We start from the raw sequence: 15850 nt of genomic DNA on the forward strand, positions 1-15850 counted from the left end.
GAGGTAAGCCACCCGGTACATGAGTGGTTGCGCGGACTACCAAAAGAATTTTTTTCCAAAGGAATTGATGTACTTTGTAAGCGTTGGAGGACTTGCATTGAGCGTGGGGGAGATTATGTTGAAAAGTGATACAGCTTTGTACCACTTCTGCGCAATAAATAATATTTAAAAAAATATTTAAGGTTTTCATTTGACTCACCCTCGTAGAAGCTGGCTGTGGGGAAAGCAACTGACACTAAAACCCATGCCTGCAGCACGTTGTGTCTGGTCTTGTGCTATGTTTACAGTCGTGATATAACATAAGGTCACTGAGAATGGTACACGTTTGAAGCAAAATCGAAATTGTTGGGAATAAACGAGATTAGGGATATAAAAACTCTCCTGCCTATGGGACTTCCCATCGAAATTTCCACTTCTATGATATTACGTTGGAGAGGAGGAACTTTAAGGTGGGATTCCTATGCAGCGGCTGACGCATGCGGCCGCCGTTGTGCGTCTGCCTCACGATACTGCTACAGATGGTGTTAAACGGGACTGTCCGATGTTGCGTCAGCTGCATGCAGAATCGGCCCAGCCGGTCTGAGAGCAGTCTGGACACACCCGCAAAGGAGAACACGACAGCATGCCGAGGGAAAAGTACTGTTCACAGTGGTGGAAGATGAGAGACTGATAGAATAGGTTTCTACATTTCCTTGTATCTACGATGTATCGTTACCTGTATACAAGGACCAAACTGTGAAGGATAACGCTTGGAGAGAGATAGCGGAATACGTGGAAAGAACAAGTAAGAAAAGTATTATATACTTTCTGTTTCTTCATAATGTTTATTACTTAGTTGCCAGGCAAATAATGCATATTGTAATAAACAAGAATAAGTATTATCGTCCCACATAATATTCAGTAATAATAATAATAATAATAATGAAGTGTACACAAAGTGAATACCAAAACCTGATGTATGTCAGAAAAGTTCAATTTATTGAAATGTGCGTACAAATTTTTGAAGATAATTCAGTAACGCTAGGGAGTTCAAAGCCTACTTAGTTCTGCTAACGTGATCACTTTGCCACGGTGTCATCCCTGCACCTGCACAGCTGTTGAAGTATTCTGTAAATGAATCTCGCACAGAAAATCCATCACCATCTGCATAACCGCCACTCCTTGCTAATGCTCCAAGATTTTCAGTAGGTAGTGGTTCACTTCTCTTTAATTCAAAATGAGGCTCGTTATTTTTCTCTAAGAATGCATCTCTAAGTAAATTGTGTAAACAGCAAGCAACAATAATCAAATAATCAGTCGTTTCTGGCTTCAGACTGATCGGAGAATAAAATATGCGAAATACTTGGCTTAACAGAACGAAGTCATTTTCAGAAACTCTACGAGCTCGTGAAAGACGGTAGTTAAAAATAGCTTTTTTTTTTTTTTTTGGTTCAGTACGTACTGGCAACTCGAGGAGAGAAAGGTTTCATCATGTTTGGATGTAATCGAAATGCCTCGTCGCCTACAAAAACATTCGGCACTACTGTGTCCGAATCCGGCAGCTTAGTTAGCGGAGGAAACATCTTACCACTTCAAAACATTTTCCCGATATTACTTTTATCCAAAATTCCACTGTCACCTTCTTTCCCATATGACCCGACATCGGATGTGTTTCAGCATTTCCCTCACATAGCTCAAGCTGAATTTATTTATCTTCAACATCTTCTAACATGAGATAAAACAACAAATCGCGCTAAATCATCCTTACGGCACAGACATAGCAGAGCAACTAAACAATGTGAGGCCGCCGCTCTATAGGAATCGCCAGCTATGCGTCAGCCGCACTACGTCAGACGCACAACGGCTGCCGCATGCATCAAACGCGGCATAAGAACCCCACCTAAAGCATTTTTGAGTGAAGGAATTCCATTGCTACAGCGAAGCTAAGATATTGACTATGTCTTGCCGCTAGCATATTTTACATGTGTCCAGAATCTCTTTGGAGTTTCTGAAAGGTTTCGAGACAAAATTTTGTTGTGGAATCTATTATAAGTATCTCGCCTTGATGTCCGGGCTAAGTTTCGGCCTTCTTGAGGCAATACTGACCTTACGACTTATCTTAGAAGAAAGATTAAGAAAAGGCAAACCTACGTTTCTAGCATTTGTAGACTTAGAGAAAGCTTTTGACAATGTTGACTCGAATACTCTCTTTCAAATTCTGAAGGTGGCAGGGGTAAAATACAGGGAGCGAAAGGCTATTTACTATTTGTACAGAAACCAGATGGCAGTTATAAGAGTCGAGGGGCACGAAAGGGAAGCAGTGGTTGGGAAAGGAGTGAGACAGGGTTGCAGCCTCTCCCCGATGTTATTCAATCTGTATATTGAGCAAGCAGTAAAGGAAACAAAAGAAAAATTTGGAGTAGGTATTAAAATCGAGGGAGAAGAAATAAAAACCTTGAGGTTCGCCGATGACATTGAAATTCTGTCAGAGACAGCAAAGAACTTGGAAGAACAGTTGAACGGAATGGACAGTGTCTTGAAAGGAAGATATAAGATGAACATCAACAAAAGCAAAACGAGGGCAATGGAATGTAGTCGAATTAAGTCGGGTGATGCTGAGGGAATTAGATTAGGAAATGAGACACTTAAAGTAGTAAAGGAGTTTTGCTATTTGGGGAGCAAAATAATTGATGATGGTCGAGGTACGAGGTGCATTCAAGTTCTAAGGCCCCCGATTTTTTTTTTTTTTCTCCAGACTGGAAAGAGATAGAAACATGTGCATTGTTTTAAAATGAGGCCGCGTTCATTGTCAATACGTCCCAGAGATGGCAGCACCATACGGCAGATGGAATTTTACTGCCAGCGATGAGAATGAGAACTGTTTTAAATACTTAAAATGGCGACGTTTTCCTTACTTGAACAGCGTGCAATCATTCGTTTTCTGAATTTGCGTGGTGTGAAACCAATTGAAATTCATCGACAGTTGAAGGAGACATGTGGTGATGGAGTTATGGATGTGTCGAAAGTGCGTTCGTGGGTGCGACAGTTTAATGAAGGCAGAACATTGTGTGACAACAAACCGAAACAACCTCGGGCTCGCACAAGCCGGTCAGACGACATGATTGAGAATGTGGAGAGAATTGTTTTGGGGGATCGCCGAATGACTGTTGAACAGATCGCCTCCAGAGTTGGCATTTCTGTGGGTTCTGTGCACACAATCCTGCATGACGACCTGAAAATGCGAAAAGTGTCATCCAGGTGGGTGCCACGAATGCTGACGGACGACCACATGGCTGCCCGTGTGGCATGTTGCCAAGCAATGTTGACGCGCAACGACAGCATGAATGGGACTTTCTTTTCGTCGGTTGTGACAATGGATGAGATGTGGATGCCATTTTTCAATCCAGAAACAAAGCGCCAGTCATCTCAATGGAAGCACACAGATTCACTGTCACCAAAAAAATTTCGGGTAACCACCAGTGCTGAAAAAATGATGGTGTCCATGTTCTGGGACAGCGAGGGCGTAATCCTTACCCATTGCGTTCCAAAGGGCACTACGGTAACAGGTGAATCCAACGAAAATGTTTTGAAGAACAAATTCCTTCCTGCACTGCAACAAAAACGTCCGGGAAGGGCTGTGCGTGTGATGTTTCACCAAGACAACGCACCCGCAGATCGAGCTAACGTTACGCAACAATTTCTTCGTGATAACAACTTTGAAGTGATTCCTCATGCTCTCTACTCACCTGACCTGGCTCGTAGTGACTTTTGGCTTTTTCCAACAATGAAAGACACTCTCCGTGGCCGCACATTCACCAGCCGTGCTGCTATTGCCTCAGCGATTTTCCAGTGGTCAAAACAGACTCCTAAAGAAGCCTTCGCCGCTGCCATGGAATCATGGCGTCAGCGTTGTGAAAAATGTGTACGTCTACAGGGCGATTACGTCGAGAAGTAACGCCAGTTTCATCGATTTCGGGTGAGTAATTAATTAGAAAAAAAATCGGAGGCCTTAGAACTTGAATGCACCTCGTAGAGAGGGTATAAAATGTCGACTGGCAATGGCAAGGAAAGCGTTTCTGAAAAAGAGAAATTTGTTAACATCGAGTATAGATTTAAGTGTTAGGAAGTCGTTTCTGAAAGTATTTGTATGTAGTGTAGCAATGTATGTAAGTTAAACATGGACGATAAATAGTTTGGATAAGAAGAGAATAGAAGCTTTCGAAATGTGGTGCTACAGAAGAATGCTGAAGGTTAGATGGGTAGATCACATAACTAATGAGGAGGTATTGAATAGACTTGGGGAGAAGAGGAGTTTGTGGCACAACTTGACAAGAAGAAGGGACCGGTTGGTAGGACATGTTCTGAGGCATCAGGGGATCACAAATTTAGCATTGCAGGGCAGCGTGGAAGGTAAAAACCGTAGAGGGAGACCAAGAGTGAATACACTGAGCAGATTCAGAAGGATATAGGTTGCAGTAGGTACTGAGAGATGAAGAAGCTCGCTCAGGATAGAGTAGCATGGAGAGCTGCATCAAACCAGTCTCACGACTGAAGACCACAACAACAACAACAACAACATGAAAGATCTCCAATCTTGATGACGCGGCGCGAGTCGGCAGCGCTTTCGACGTTTGTCCGCAGGGTGACCATCGACACGATGGAGCAGCTGGCGGCCAGCGCGATCGCCGTCGGCGGCTGGAGCGAGCAGCAGCGCGAGTTCTTCGAGACGGCCCTGGACGTCGCGAGCCAGCGCGTGGGCACGCGCTTCCAGCTGGTGCGCGACGCGGAGCACGCCGTCCGCCGGGTGGCCAGCGGGCAGTTCGCGCTCTACGACAACGTGCACGCGCTGCGGCACGCCAGCGTGCGCTACCAGGTCTCGCCCCCTCCCTAGTAAGCACGCCGCGCAAGGCATTACTCACCCTCTCGACGCACCACGCTGATACCGTGTAGCACACCGTCACTTAAGTGTTGATAATGGCTTCAGTTCTCCGAGGAAGGGAGTCCGCGAGCTTCTTCAGGTGTGCCATATCCAGCCAGAGTTCTCATTTGAGATTACGTCCCGTAAAGCTTCCAAATTACGGGGATTTTATTGCTAAATTTCATCCGCTGTTACAAACAGACTCAGACACTCTCAGTGAGATTAAGATCAGGTTTTTAGTCGCGAGCCGCAGTGTGATGGGGAGACCGAGTGTTCGTAAAACCAGGAATGTATGTGAGCTGGTCTCTGAACACGGATGTTGTCATCTTGGAAGTCAGGAGCGTTCACAGCATACTCATCATGAATATGTTACAGATATTTCCAGACACTTTCTGTGAGGTTGAGCTCAGGCCATTAAAATTGCTACACCAAGAAAAAATGCAGACGACAAACAGGTATTCATTGGACAAATATATTATACTAAAACTGACATGTGATTACATTTTCACGCAATTTGGGTGCCTAGATCCTAAGATATCAGTACCCAGTACAACCACCTCTGGCCGTAATAACGGCCTTCGTACGCCTGGGCATTGAGTCAAACAGAGCTCGGATGGAGTGTACAGCCACAGCTGCCCATGCAGCTTCGACACGATACCACACTTCATCAAGAGAAGTGACTGGCGTATTGTGACGAGCCAGGTGCTCGGCCACCATTGACCAGACGTTTTCAGTTGGTGAGAGATCTGGAGAATGTGCTGGCCAGGGCAGCAGTCGAACATTTTCTGTATCCAGAAAGGCCCGTACAGGACCTGCAATATGCGGTACTGCATTACCCTGCAAAAATGTAGGCTTTCGCAGAGATCGAATGAAGGGTAGAGCCACGGGTCGTAACACATCTGAAATTTAACGTCCACTGTTCAAAGTGCAATCAATGCGAACAAGAGGTGACCGAGACGTGTAACCAATGGCACGCCATAGCATCACCCCGGGTGATACGCCAGTATGTCGATGACGAATACACGTTTCCAATGTGCGTTCACCGCGATTTCGCCAAACACGGATGCGACCATCATGATGCTGCTGTAAACAGAACCTGGATTCATCCGAAAAAATGACGTTTTGCCATTCGTTCTCCCAGGTTTGTCGTTGACTACACCATCGCAGGCGCTCCTGTCTTTGATGCAGCGTCAAGGGTAACCGCAGGCATGGTCTCTGAGCTGATAGTCCATGCTGCTGCAAACGTCGTCGAACTGTGCGTCCAGATGGTTCTTGTCTTGCAAACGGCCCCATCTGTTACTCAGGGATCGAGACGTGGCTGCACGATCCGTTACAGCCATGCGGATGCCTATTATCTCGACTACTAGCGATACGAGGCCGTTGGGATCCAGCACGGCGTTCCGTATTACCCTCCTGAACCCACCGATTCCATATTCTGCTAACAGTCTCCCGGGTTCGATTCCCGGCGGGGTCAGGGATTTTCTCTGCCTCGTGATGGCTGGGTGTTGTGTGCTGTCCTTAGGTTAGTTAGGTTTAACTAGTTCTAAGTTCTAGGGGACTTATGACCACAGCAGTTGAGTCCCATAGTGCTCAGAGCCATTTGAACCATTTTTTTTGCTAACAGTCATTGGATCTAGACCAACGCGAGCAGCAATGTTGTGATACAATAAACCGCAATCGCGATGGTCTACAATCCGACCTTTATCAGAGTCGGAAACGTGATGGTACGCATTTCTCCTCCTTACACGAGGCATCACAACAACGTTGCACCATACAACGCTGGTCAACTGCTGTTTGTGTATGAGAAATCGGTTGGAACCTTTCCTCACGTCAGCACGTTGTAGGTGTCGCCACTGGCGCCAGCCTTATGTGAATGATCTAAAAAGCTAGTCATTTGCATATCACAGCATCTTCTTCCTGTCGGTTAAATTTCGCGTCTGTATCACGTCATCTTTGTGGTGTAGCAATTTTAATGGCCAGTAGTGTAATTTACTGTCCAGTCGAGACACTATATGATGCCTGAGAGTTAGTCAAAAAGATCATCACCTAGAATGTTCAAATGAATATCCTGGTTCATGTTCATGGTAAACTGAATGAGTGAGCCCAAACACCCAAAACCTCCCAAAGCACCACTTGCAGGCTGTATTACAACCCCTGCGTGCTGCAAGTTAACCACTAGATAGGACCGTCTGTGCTCTCGACACTTTGCATCATTTTAAAAGAGGCAAAATCCTGTTGTACAGGACCCTACCACACACCTTCGGTCGGCTACTGTCCAGTTTCTATGGTGGTTGGAGCACTGAAGATGTGCGAGTATATATGCCACTATGAGCAATGGTCTTTCACAAGGTAAACAATGTCCGTTGCATTGCAGTTCCCCTCGCAGTGATAGTTCGGATACTAGAGGAGATGAACGAGCATTCATTGACATTGTCATTGAGAAAATGCGACAATCCTGTCAGTTAGATTGATTTTACGACCACAGTTCTTACGCCATGTTGCATAGCTGCGATTGGTGCACCATTTTTTGTAGACGCGTTGGACAGTCTGCGTTGATAACCAGAAAACCTCGCAACAGCATCCACGATGTGGCCATGGATATGTGCAAACATGACAGCTTGTTTCTGTCATTTTGTCATGTCTTCGTGCCGATCCAGCTCACTGTGCTGATTCCATGCAACTGTCTGAGACACACACGCCGCTCCATGACTTACTTCCTCTGTGGGGGTTAGAGAATCACATGACCACCAGGTACCGGTTCTGCACAATCTACAGCGCTCCAAAGCCACCAGTATGTTCATATAAGAGGGTAGGTAACATTTTGTCCGGTGAGTTAGTCATTCATGCCTTGCTTATGTGACATTACCAGCAAATATTGGGTCGTGGAGTGTGACACCTGTCACACACATTTTAGAAAACAGAGATTGACCGAAATAAAAAAAGTCCCAGAAATTTCTCACCACTGGCTCATAAGAAATCCTACATCTTTTCAAAAACTAGAATACCTATGTCAGTCCTACGTATCTCGCAAAATCGATTCCTAGCAATGCAATGTACCCACAGTCCTCGAGCATCATGGCACGTGTCTAAACACGTTCCACATTCCTAACATGTCCCCAATGTCCCCACTCTGTGTGTCCTTCCCAGAGGAAATTCAGTCGACTTTCCCTTCCAATCCATGAAATAACTCATGAAATAGACTCATCCTACCAACTACACCCTAACCTCTCTGTTTCATTCCCAGATGTAGGTTCCAGTCACACTCTCGCTGCAGACAGAATTTCTGCTCGCCTCCTAGCACTACATCCAACCTCTTGATACTTCCCAATATTCACATCACATCCCCCCTCATTACGCTTCCTTACCAATCCCATATGCATCCAAATCCCTCACCTGGGAAACATTAACAGGAGGCTATAGCACTGTCACGCTTGCTGGCTTCAGACACCTCACTAAAATTAAGATAATTGTTTCTTTCTTATATAGGCACACTACGTGAGCAAAAGTGTCCAGACAGCTATTAGTGGAAATTAATATGGCGTGAGTCTATTCTTCGTCTGTACGACGGCTTGAACTCCGCTGGGAACACTTTCAGTGGTGTGTCTGGATGTCTGTGGAGCAATGACAGCCTATTCTTCTTCAAGAAGAGATACTAGAGAAGATAGTGACATTGCATGTTAGGGTCTTGAGCGGAGTCGACGTTCTAACTTACCCCAAAAGTGATCCACTGGGGTCAGATCGAGACTGTGGACAAGCCATTCAATTTCAGGAATGTTATTACCCACAAGACATTGCCTCGCAGATGCTGTCTTATGACAGGGTACAGAGTCATGCTATACAAGTAATTGTCGTCTCCGAACTTTCCAAGTTACCTGATGGGATATTCTGCTGAGTAGTTGCTCTCTTATCAGCATTCCGTACGAGCAAACCAATTGCGACTTTACCTGATGTTGCTCTTGCCTTAGAGAACTGGTTTATGCACGGCTCGGCTTAGAAAGGGTAGCTCGATAATGCCGCAGGGTCGAGACACACTTGTCTGCTTTCATGCCCAGCAGCTAACTCGCTGCAAATAATGAGTGCTAACTGCAGTCGTGGAGTCAAATTGTCTATGCGTTGGCTAGAATTGCGCACTAATGAAGACACAGTAAATAAATATGAATGAATAATTAATACAGTGGATTCTATTATAATGTCTTTACTTGATCTAGAAAACAGAGAACTATGCTGAGTGATATTCAGCCGGGAATCGAAACTGGGCCACCTTGCGTAGCATTCCGCGGGGCTGACCACTCTATTTTCTTTACCCTCTCACTTTCCTGATTATAATGGAACCTACACAAAAAAGGACTATTTGGCACTGCCACTTTTGACCCTAAAGAAGTAATACCTGTGCCACTTCAAGGGTTGGCCTTTAACTACGCCTATGCCAATAATTGTACCTAATCTAAGAAACTAGGGAAGAAATAGGGGAGAATTTTTTTTACCATGGAGTGGAGTCCATGAAACCGCTCGTAGCTGTGGAGAAATCTATGCACATCTTCTCGAAAATAAAGCGGAATACCATTAGAGATCATATCAAAAATTCAAAAATAGTATATCAGGTCAGATCAGCTTCTCATTGCGGGAACATTCCAATTACCGGGGGGTAGTAGAAAGCACTCCAAAGGAAGTTGGAAAAGTATTGCCTGTACTTTGGATTACAGACAATGGCACAATGTCGTTCCTTCGCGTACGTCCAGAAATCGAGAACACTCTTCTCGCCAATTGCAAAAAGATATTGAACTGCAAGGCCACAGAACCAATTTACAGAGTGAGTCTTCCTCTGCAGGTAGTGTACGTCATCCGGGAACAAGATCACGTGCAGTGCAATGCGGTCAGGAACGGCACGTGTGAGAAAGGCCAGAATTCACCGGACCATGTGCCAGACATCTACTGTTGGGCCACAGAAGAAGCAATGATCATCTGTGTCCGGTACCAGGCACGCGACAAAAAGCAGAGATTTGGTGAGGTGAACTTGATGGAGACGAGATGGGTGGTTTTCCGTTGACAGTGACATACCACACGGAGCGTCCAGTAGTGTCAAGAAAAGGGGCGTTCATCGCCCGCAATATATTGCCCCACCTAGAGTGTGGGTACTTCAGTCACACTGGCAGCGCGGTCCAGTCGCATCTCAGTGTAGAACACTTTTGTCGACAACAAGCGCAGAAGTGGCAAAGAGGCAGAAATATAGCTGTTAAAAAGAGAGAGAGAGAGAGAGAGTCCGATGTGATAGAAGGTCGATGGGGTATTCGACAACGTCACTGGAGGGACCAACGAGGCCGTGGCATATGCGTCAAGCAATAAGCTGGTAAGGCAAGTCGGGCAACGCCGCCAAGTCACCGACTGTGAACTGACAGAAAGGGGCCCGAGCTCTATCTGGAACATGGTAAAGACTCACACCCCCCCGAGCCTGGGGAAGGGTGAGGGACTCATAGCGGACTTCAAAGCTCATCCCCTGGCTAACAAAGGAAACCATCGCAGCTAACATGTGGCGAGCCAGGATGTGCGGGATCGGAAGAGTTTGCGACACGTGAGGGATCCACGGTGCTATGAGAGTATTGACATAGTGCGCACGTCGCAGAAGGTCAAGGGAGCGGAGGCGATGTTCAGCAAGACTAATCCTCATCCACTGCTGCAGGCGTCTGCAGTTTAGCGCCGTAGTCCGAAACAGGTCAGCAGCCGTAAAGTCGATGCCAAGACAACGTAAGGTATCAGTCACGCTGAGCGAATGGACTTTCCCCTGAGGCAAGCGTGTACCGATAGAAATTGCTAGCGATTTACGTACGTTACGAGAGCTGTCCGACACCTCTTCATAGGTCGCCACCCAAGCAAGCGCTGCCCGGGTATCGTCGGTAGTTCGAAGGCAAAGGACGAAATCGTCCGCTTAGGGGGTGCAGCAGAATCGATGTCCACTTGGCGACATCTACGTCAGTCGCTGTCGCAGACCACATAAAAATGGTTCTACGGCGAAGGCATACAGTGGCGCCGACAGGAGGCACCTCTGTCGCATTCAGCACCTGATCAGGATAGGTTGTGTGCGCCTACCATTATACAGCATCCGGGATATCGCTCCACGCAGGAGGCGGGTAACCACCTCGACGATAGCTTCTGCATAACCCAAATGGCGGAGGACAGCAGTAAGCAAAGAATGATAGACCCGGTCAAACGCCTGGCTGAAGTCTAAGGTCGTCAAAGCTGCAGGCAAATGTTGAACTCGAACCACTCAGCTACGGAGGCGGACGACGACAAGGTGAAAGATGATGACGGCTGCAACAGGGGCTGTGGCGACATAGATTACAGGGAACGGTGACAGTGGCTCAGACACTGACAATGAGAGTGACTTCTGAGATGAGCGACCGGCTACTAAGTTTTATTAAGACCCTGGACGTAGCCCTAGATAGTCACTGAACGCGCGACAGCGCTTCAGAAAGCAGTACCTTACAACAACACTATTGTTAAAGCTGCATTCATGTTAACCACAAGCCGCATTATAGACGAATTAGGCTGGAGTTTGTAAGATGAGTCGCCTCAGAAATCGTCCTTAGCGCGCCGCGGTCGGTTATATCGACACGATATGGTGTTTCCGGAGCTTCGAGGAGATATCTCTTTCTTGTCTATTGCTTTCACTACAGCTGGAGTACTTATCACACAGCTACTGCTATCTGTTGTTGATTGTGAGAAATTAGAGCTTTAATCTTTTCAACGAAAGAGTTCGTGAGTTGTATATCTATAGCACACTGTTTTCGTCCAACGTGTTGGTATTTCTCAGTGTGTTGTGTGTAACAAAAGGAAGGAATGCTAGTGTCTATAGTTTCCTCGAAACCAAATTTACAGGAGACAGAGCTTAAGCTCTGGTTGTAAAAGTGTAATAGATAGATTCGCGTGGCCTTATCGAAACTACTCTGAGCTTCACCTACAGCGTATCACGAATAGGTTGGTGGTTGTTTAAGAGAGATCAGTGGCGATATTACTAGCACATGAATAGAAAATCGCCTTTTATTTTTTTACTGAACAAATGGAAACGAAAATTGCCTTCTATGTATTGGCAAAATAACATGTATGGCGCCTTCTTGAAAGTTTGATTTAATAGGCATTATTAGTATCTGTTGTAAAGAAATCTGTTTGCCAGCAATTTGCATCCCGTATTTCATGACGTTTCGGTAATAACTTGCTTAAAGCGAGAGATAATACGGGAATGGTAGAAATTTCGTAGGTAATTTCAAACATTTTTACGCGATATATAGCTGCACTCGGTTCGTAACTGGTCAAAAAAGTGCCCCTTCTTTTAGCATATTCTGTCGTCTCGAAGGCCTGTGTTAATTAGTATCGTAAGATGTATGGTTCCTAGATGAGAAATGCTCAAGCACACTGTTAGGATCTTGGCGGTGACGTTCATGTGGATGGAGTGTAAGCAGTGAATGCTGCTACAAAACATAACACTGTCTGCCCCTTTATGCATAGGAAATGAACGGCCCATTGTGTAAGCCAATAATCTTTTTCATCTTGTACCTCTCATTTAGTTTTACGTACTAATAAGCGTATACATCTTAGTCTGACATTATCATTTGTCAAACAATATTATACACTGCGATTTAATGAATTTTTTGCAGTCGAGAAATATAGTTCAGTACACTTTAACAATTCACTGTGATCTAATGTGGTAGTTTGAAGACTATTGACTTCTCAATACACCTTTTCCCACTAGCATGCTGCATCCTTTCCCCAAGTTCTTACATCCACTACATCCAACAATCTATTGGAACACACTCGAATTTCTATTGCTTCCCATTCTGTATAATTAGAAGACCCATGTAATAAGATACGTCAGAAGACACGTACATTTCACTGAGTGCCCATCCTCTGTAACGCCGAGAAATTTTCGACTTACCTTTGAACTGCCTTCGGCAAACGCCTGAAGCCACGAGGATTGGACGAAAGTATGGAAACGCGGCGGGAAATGTATGCCTGAATTAGATGCAGATGCAAGCCGATCCTGCAGGTTGCGCTGTTGTATTTCACCACGAACAGCACCTGTCCAATGTACACTACTGGCCATTAAAATTGCTACACCACGAAGATGACGTGCTACAGACGCGAAATTTAACCGACAGGAAGAAGATGCTGTGATATGCAAGTGATTAGCCTTCCAGAGCATTTACACAAGATTGGCGCCGATGGCGACACCCACAACGTGCTGACATGCGGAAAGTTTCCAACCGATTTCTCATACACAAACAGCAGTTGACCGACGTTGCCTGGTGAAACTTTGTTGTGATGCCTCGTGTAAGAAGCAGAAACCTTTGATAAAGGTCGGATTGTAGCCTATCGCGATTGCGGTTTATCGTATCGCGACAATGCTGCTCGCGTTGATCGAGATCCAATGACTGTTAGCAGAATATGAAATCGGTGGGTTCAGGAGGGTAATACGTATCACTAGCAGTCGAGATGACAGGCATCTTATCTGCATGGCTGTAACGGATCGTGCAGCCACGTCTCGATCCTTGAGTCAACAGATGGGGACGATCGCAAACAACAACCATCTGCACGAACAGTTTCAAAAAATGGTTCAAATGGCTCTGAGCACTATGGGACTCAACTGCTGTGGTCATCAGTCCCCTAGAACTTAGAACTACTTAAACCTATCTAACCTAAGGACATCACACACGTCCATGCCCGAGGCAGGATTCGAACCTGCGACCGTAGCAGTCGCACGGCACGAACAGTTTGACGACGTTTGCAGAAGCATGGAGTATCAGCTCGGAGACCATGGCTGCGGTTACCCTTGACGCTGCATCACAGACAGGAGCGCCTACGATGGTGTACTCAACGACGAACCTGGGTGCACGAATGGCAAAACGTCATTTTTTCGGATGAGTCCAGGTTCTGTTTACAGCATCATGATGCTCGCATCCGTGTTTGGCGACATCGCGGTGAACGCACATTGGAAGCGTGTATTCGTCATTGCCATACTGGCGTATCACCCGGCGTGATGGTATGGGGTGCCATTGGTTTCACGTCTCGGTCACCTCTTGTTCTCATTGACGGCACTTTGAACAGTGGACGTTACATTTCAGATGTGTTCCGACCCTTCATTCGATCCCAGTGAAACCCTACATTTCAGCAGGATAACGCACGACCGCATGTTGCAGGTCCTGTACGGGCCTTTCTGGATACAGAAAATGTTCGACAGCTGCCCTGGCCAGCACATTCTCCAGATCTCTCACCAATTGAAAATGTCTGGTCAATGGTGGCCGAGCAACTGGCTCGTCACAATACGCCAGTCACTACTCTTGATGAACTGTGGTATCATGTTGAAGCTGCGTGGGCAGCTGTACCTGTACACGCCATCCAAGCTCTGTTTGACTCAATGCCCAGGCGTATGAAGGCCGTTATTGCGGCCAGAGGTGGTTGTTCTGGGTACTGATTTCTCAGGATCTATGCACCCAAATTGCGTGAAAATGTAATCACGTGTCAGTTTTAGTATAATATATTTGTCCAATGAATACCCGTTTATCATCTGCATTTCTTCTTGGTGTAGCAATTTTAATGGCCAGTAGTGTATTTTCAGAAGTTTCCGTTTTTCTGTGTCGCCCTATAAAGTGACCCTCACATCAAATCACTTGCACTCCTACATTCACGACCACGCACACACATTCCTTTCACAGGAACACAGAATTGCTGCTCTTTGGGTACTTGTTCAGCATACGTTTCCGTGTAGTTTTTTCAGCTTGTACAGCTTGGCGCTGACCGCGTTGTGTTGGCAGAGCGGGATGAACGGCTCGCAGCTGGACGGGCACCGGCTGCACGTGATGCAGGACTGCGCCGTCCACATGCCCGTCGCTATCGGCCTGGAGCGCAACTCGCCCCTCAAACCGCGCATCGACAGGCAGGTACTAAAAAATGGTTCAAATGGCTCTGAGCACTATGGGACTCAACTGCTGTGGTCATAAGTCCCCTAGAACTTAGAACTACTTAAACCTAACTAACCTAAGGACAGCACACAACACCCAGCCATCACGAGGCAGAGAAAATCCCTGACCCCGCCGGGAATCGAACCCGGGAACCCGGGCGTGGGAAGCGAGAACGCTACCGCACGACACAGGCAGGTACTGCTCGCTGACAGTCACCCGCTCACTTTCTTTTTACTCATTCGCTATCCAAAAGCATTCCATTTAAGATGTAAGATGAGAAGAATGATCAGCAAATTCTATACTACCGAGCTAAACTACTCTAGTCATACCAGTCCTTCATTTGGGCAGTTGTTTAAGTTTGACTGGTTTCTGTCCACCCCGCATATGTCGCACTTCAGTAATAATTCGATGAATCGCGCCTGTCCACAGTCACTTAGGGTCTGTCTCTGTCGTCATCTCCATCTGCACTACCAGACAAAAAAGGTGAAGCACTCAGAAAAGGAGGAGAAAACGAAATTAAAAGTCCACGAGTTGAGAGGGTACATAATTTCATTTAGTAATTACAAAATCAGATCAAATTTACAAAGAACTAGACACTATGAACCCACTTGACAGTGGCGCTGGGACAGAGTTGCCACACGAGCTGATCCCGCTCATCTTCTGTCGGGCACAGGTCTGGTGACTATGACGGCCACGGGCGCGCCTTAACATTAAGCAGATAGTTCATAGAAATACACTGAAGCGCCAAAGAAACTGGTACAAGCATGCGAATTCAAATACAGAGATATGTAAACATGCAGAATATGGCGCTGAAGTCGGCAACGCCTATGTAAGAAAACAAGTGCTGGAGCGGTTGTTAGATCGGTTACTGCTGCGACAATGGCAGGTTATCAAGATTTAAGTGACTTTGAACGTGGTGTTATACTCGGCGCACGAGCGATGGGACACAGCATCTCCGAGGTACCGATGAAGTGGGGATTTTCCCGTAAAACCATTTCAGAGT

General features: G+C 46.1%; 1 protein-coding gene across 1 annotated transcript in view; it reads left to right on the forward strand.

The window, feature by feature from the left end:
* Positions 1-15850, forward strand: part of LOC126226405 (glutamate receptor ionotropic, delta-2-like) — a 110477-nt gene that overhangs the window by 63337 nt on the left and 31290 nt on the right. Inside the window, exons 8-10 of the mRNA XM_049942223.1 lie at positions 4621-4844; positions 10116-10147; positions 14701-14826. Coding sequence (XP_049798180.1) covers positions 4621-4844; positions 10116-10147; positions 14701-14826 — 382 coding nt within the window. The remainder of the gene's footprint in view (positions 1-4620; positions 4845-10115; positions 10148-14700; positions 14827-15850) is intronic.

This window comes from Schistocerca nitens, chromosome 1 (assembly GCF_023898315.1).
Source record: "Schistocerca nitens isolate TAMUIC-IGC-003100 chromosome 1, iqSchNite1.1, whole genome shotgun sequence".
Lineage (NCBI taxonomy): Eukaryota > Metazoa > Arthropoda > Insecta > Orthoptera > Acrididae > Schistocerca > Schistocerca nitens.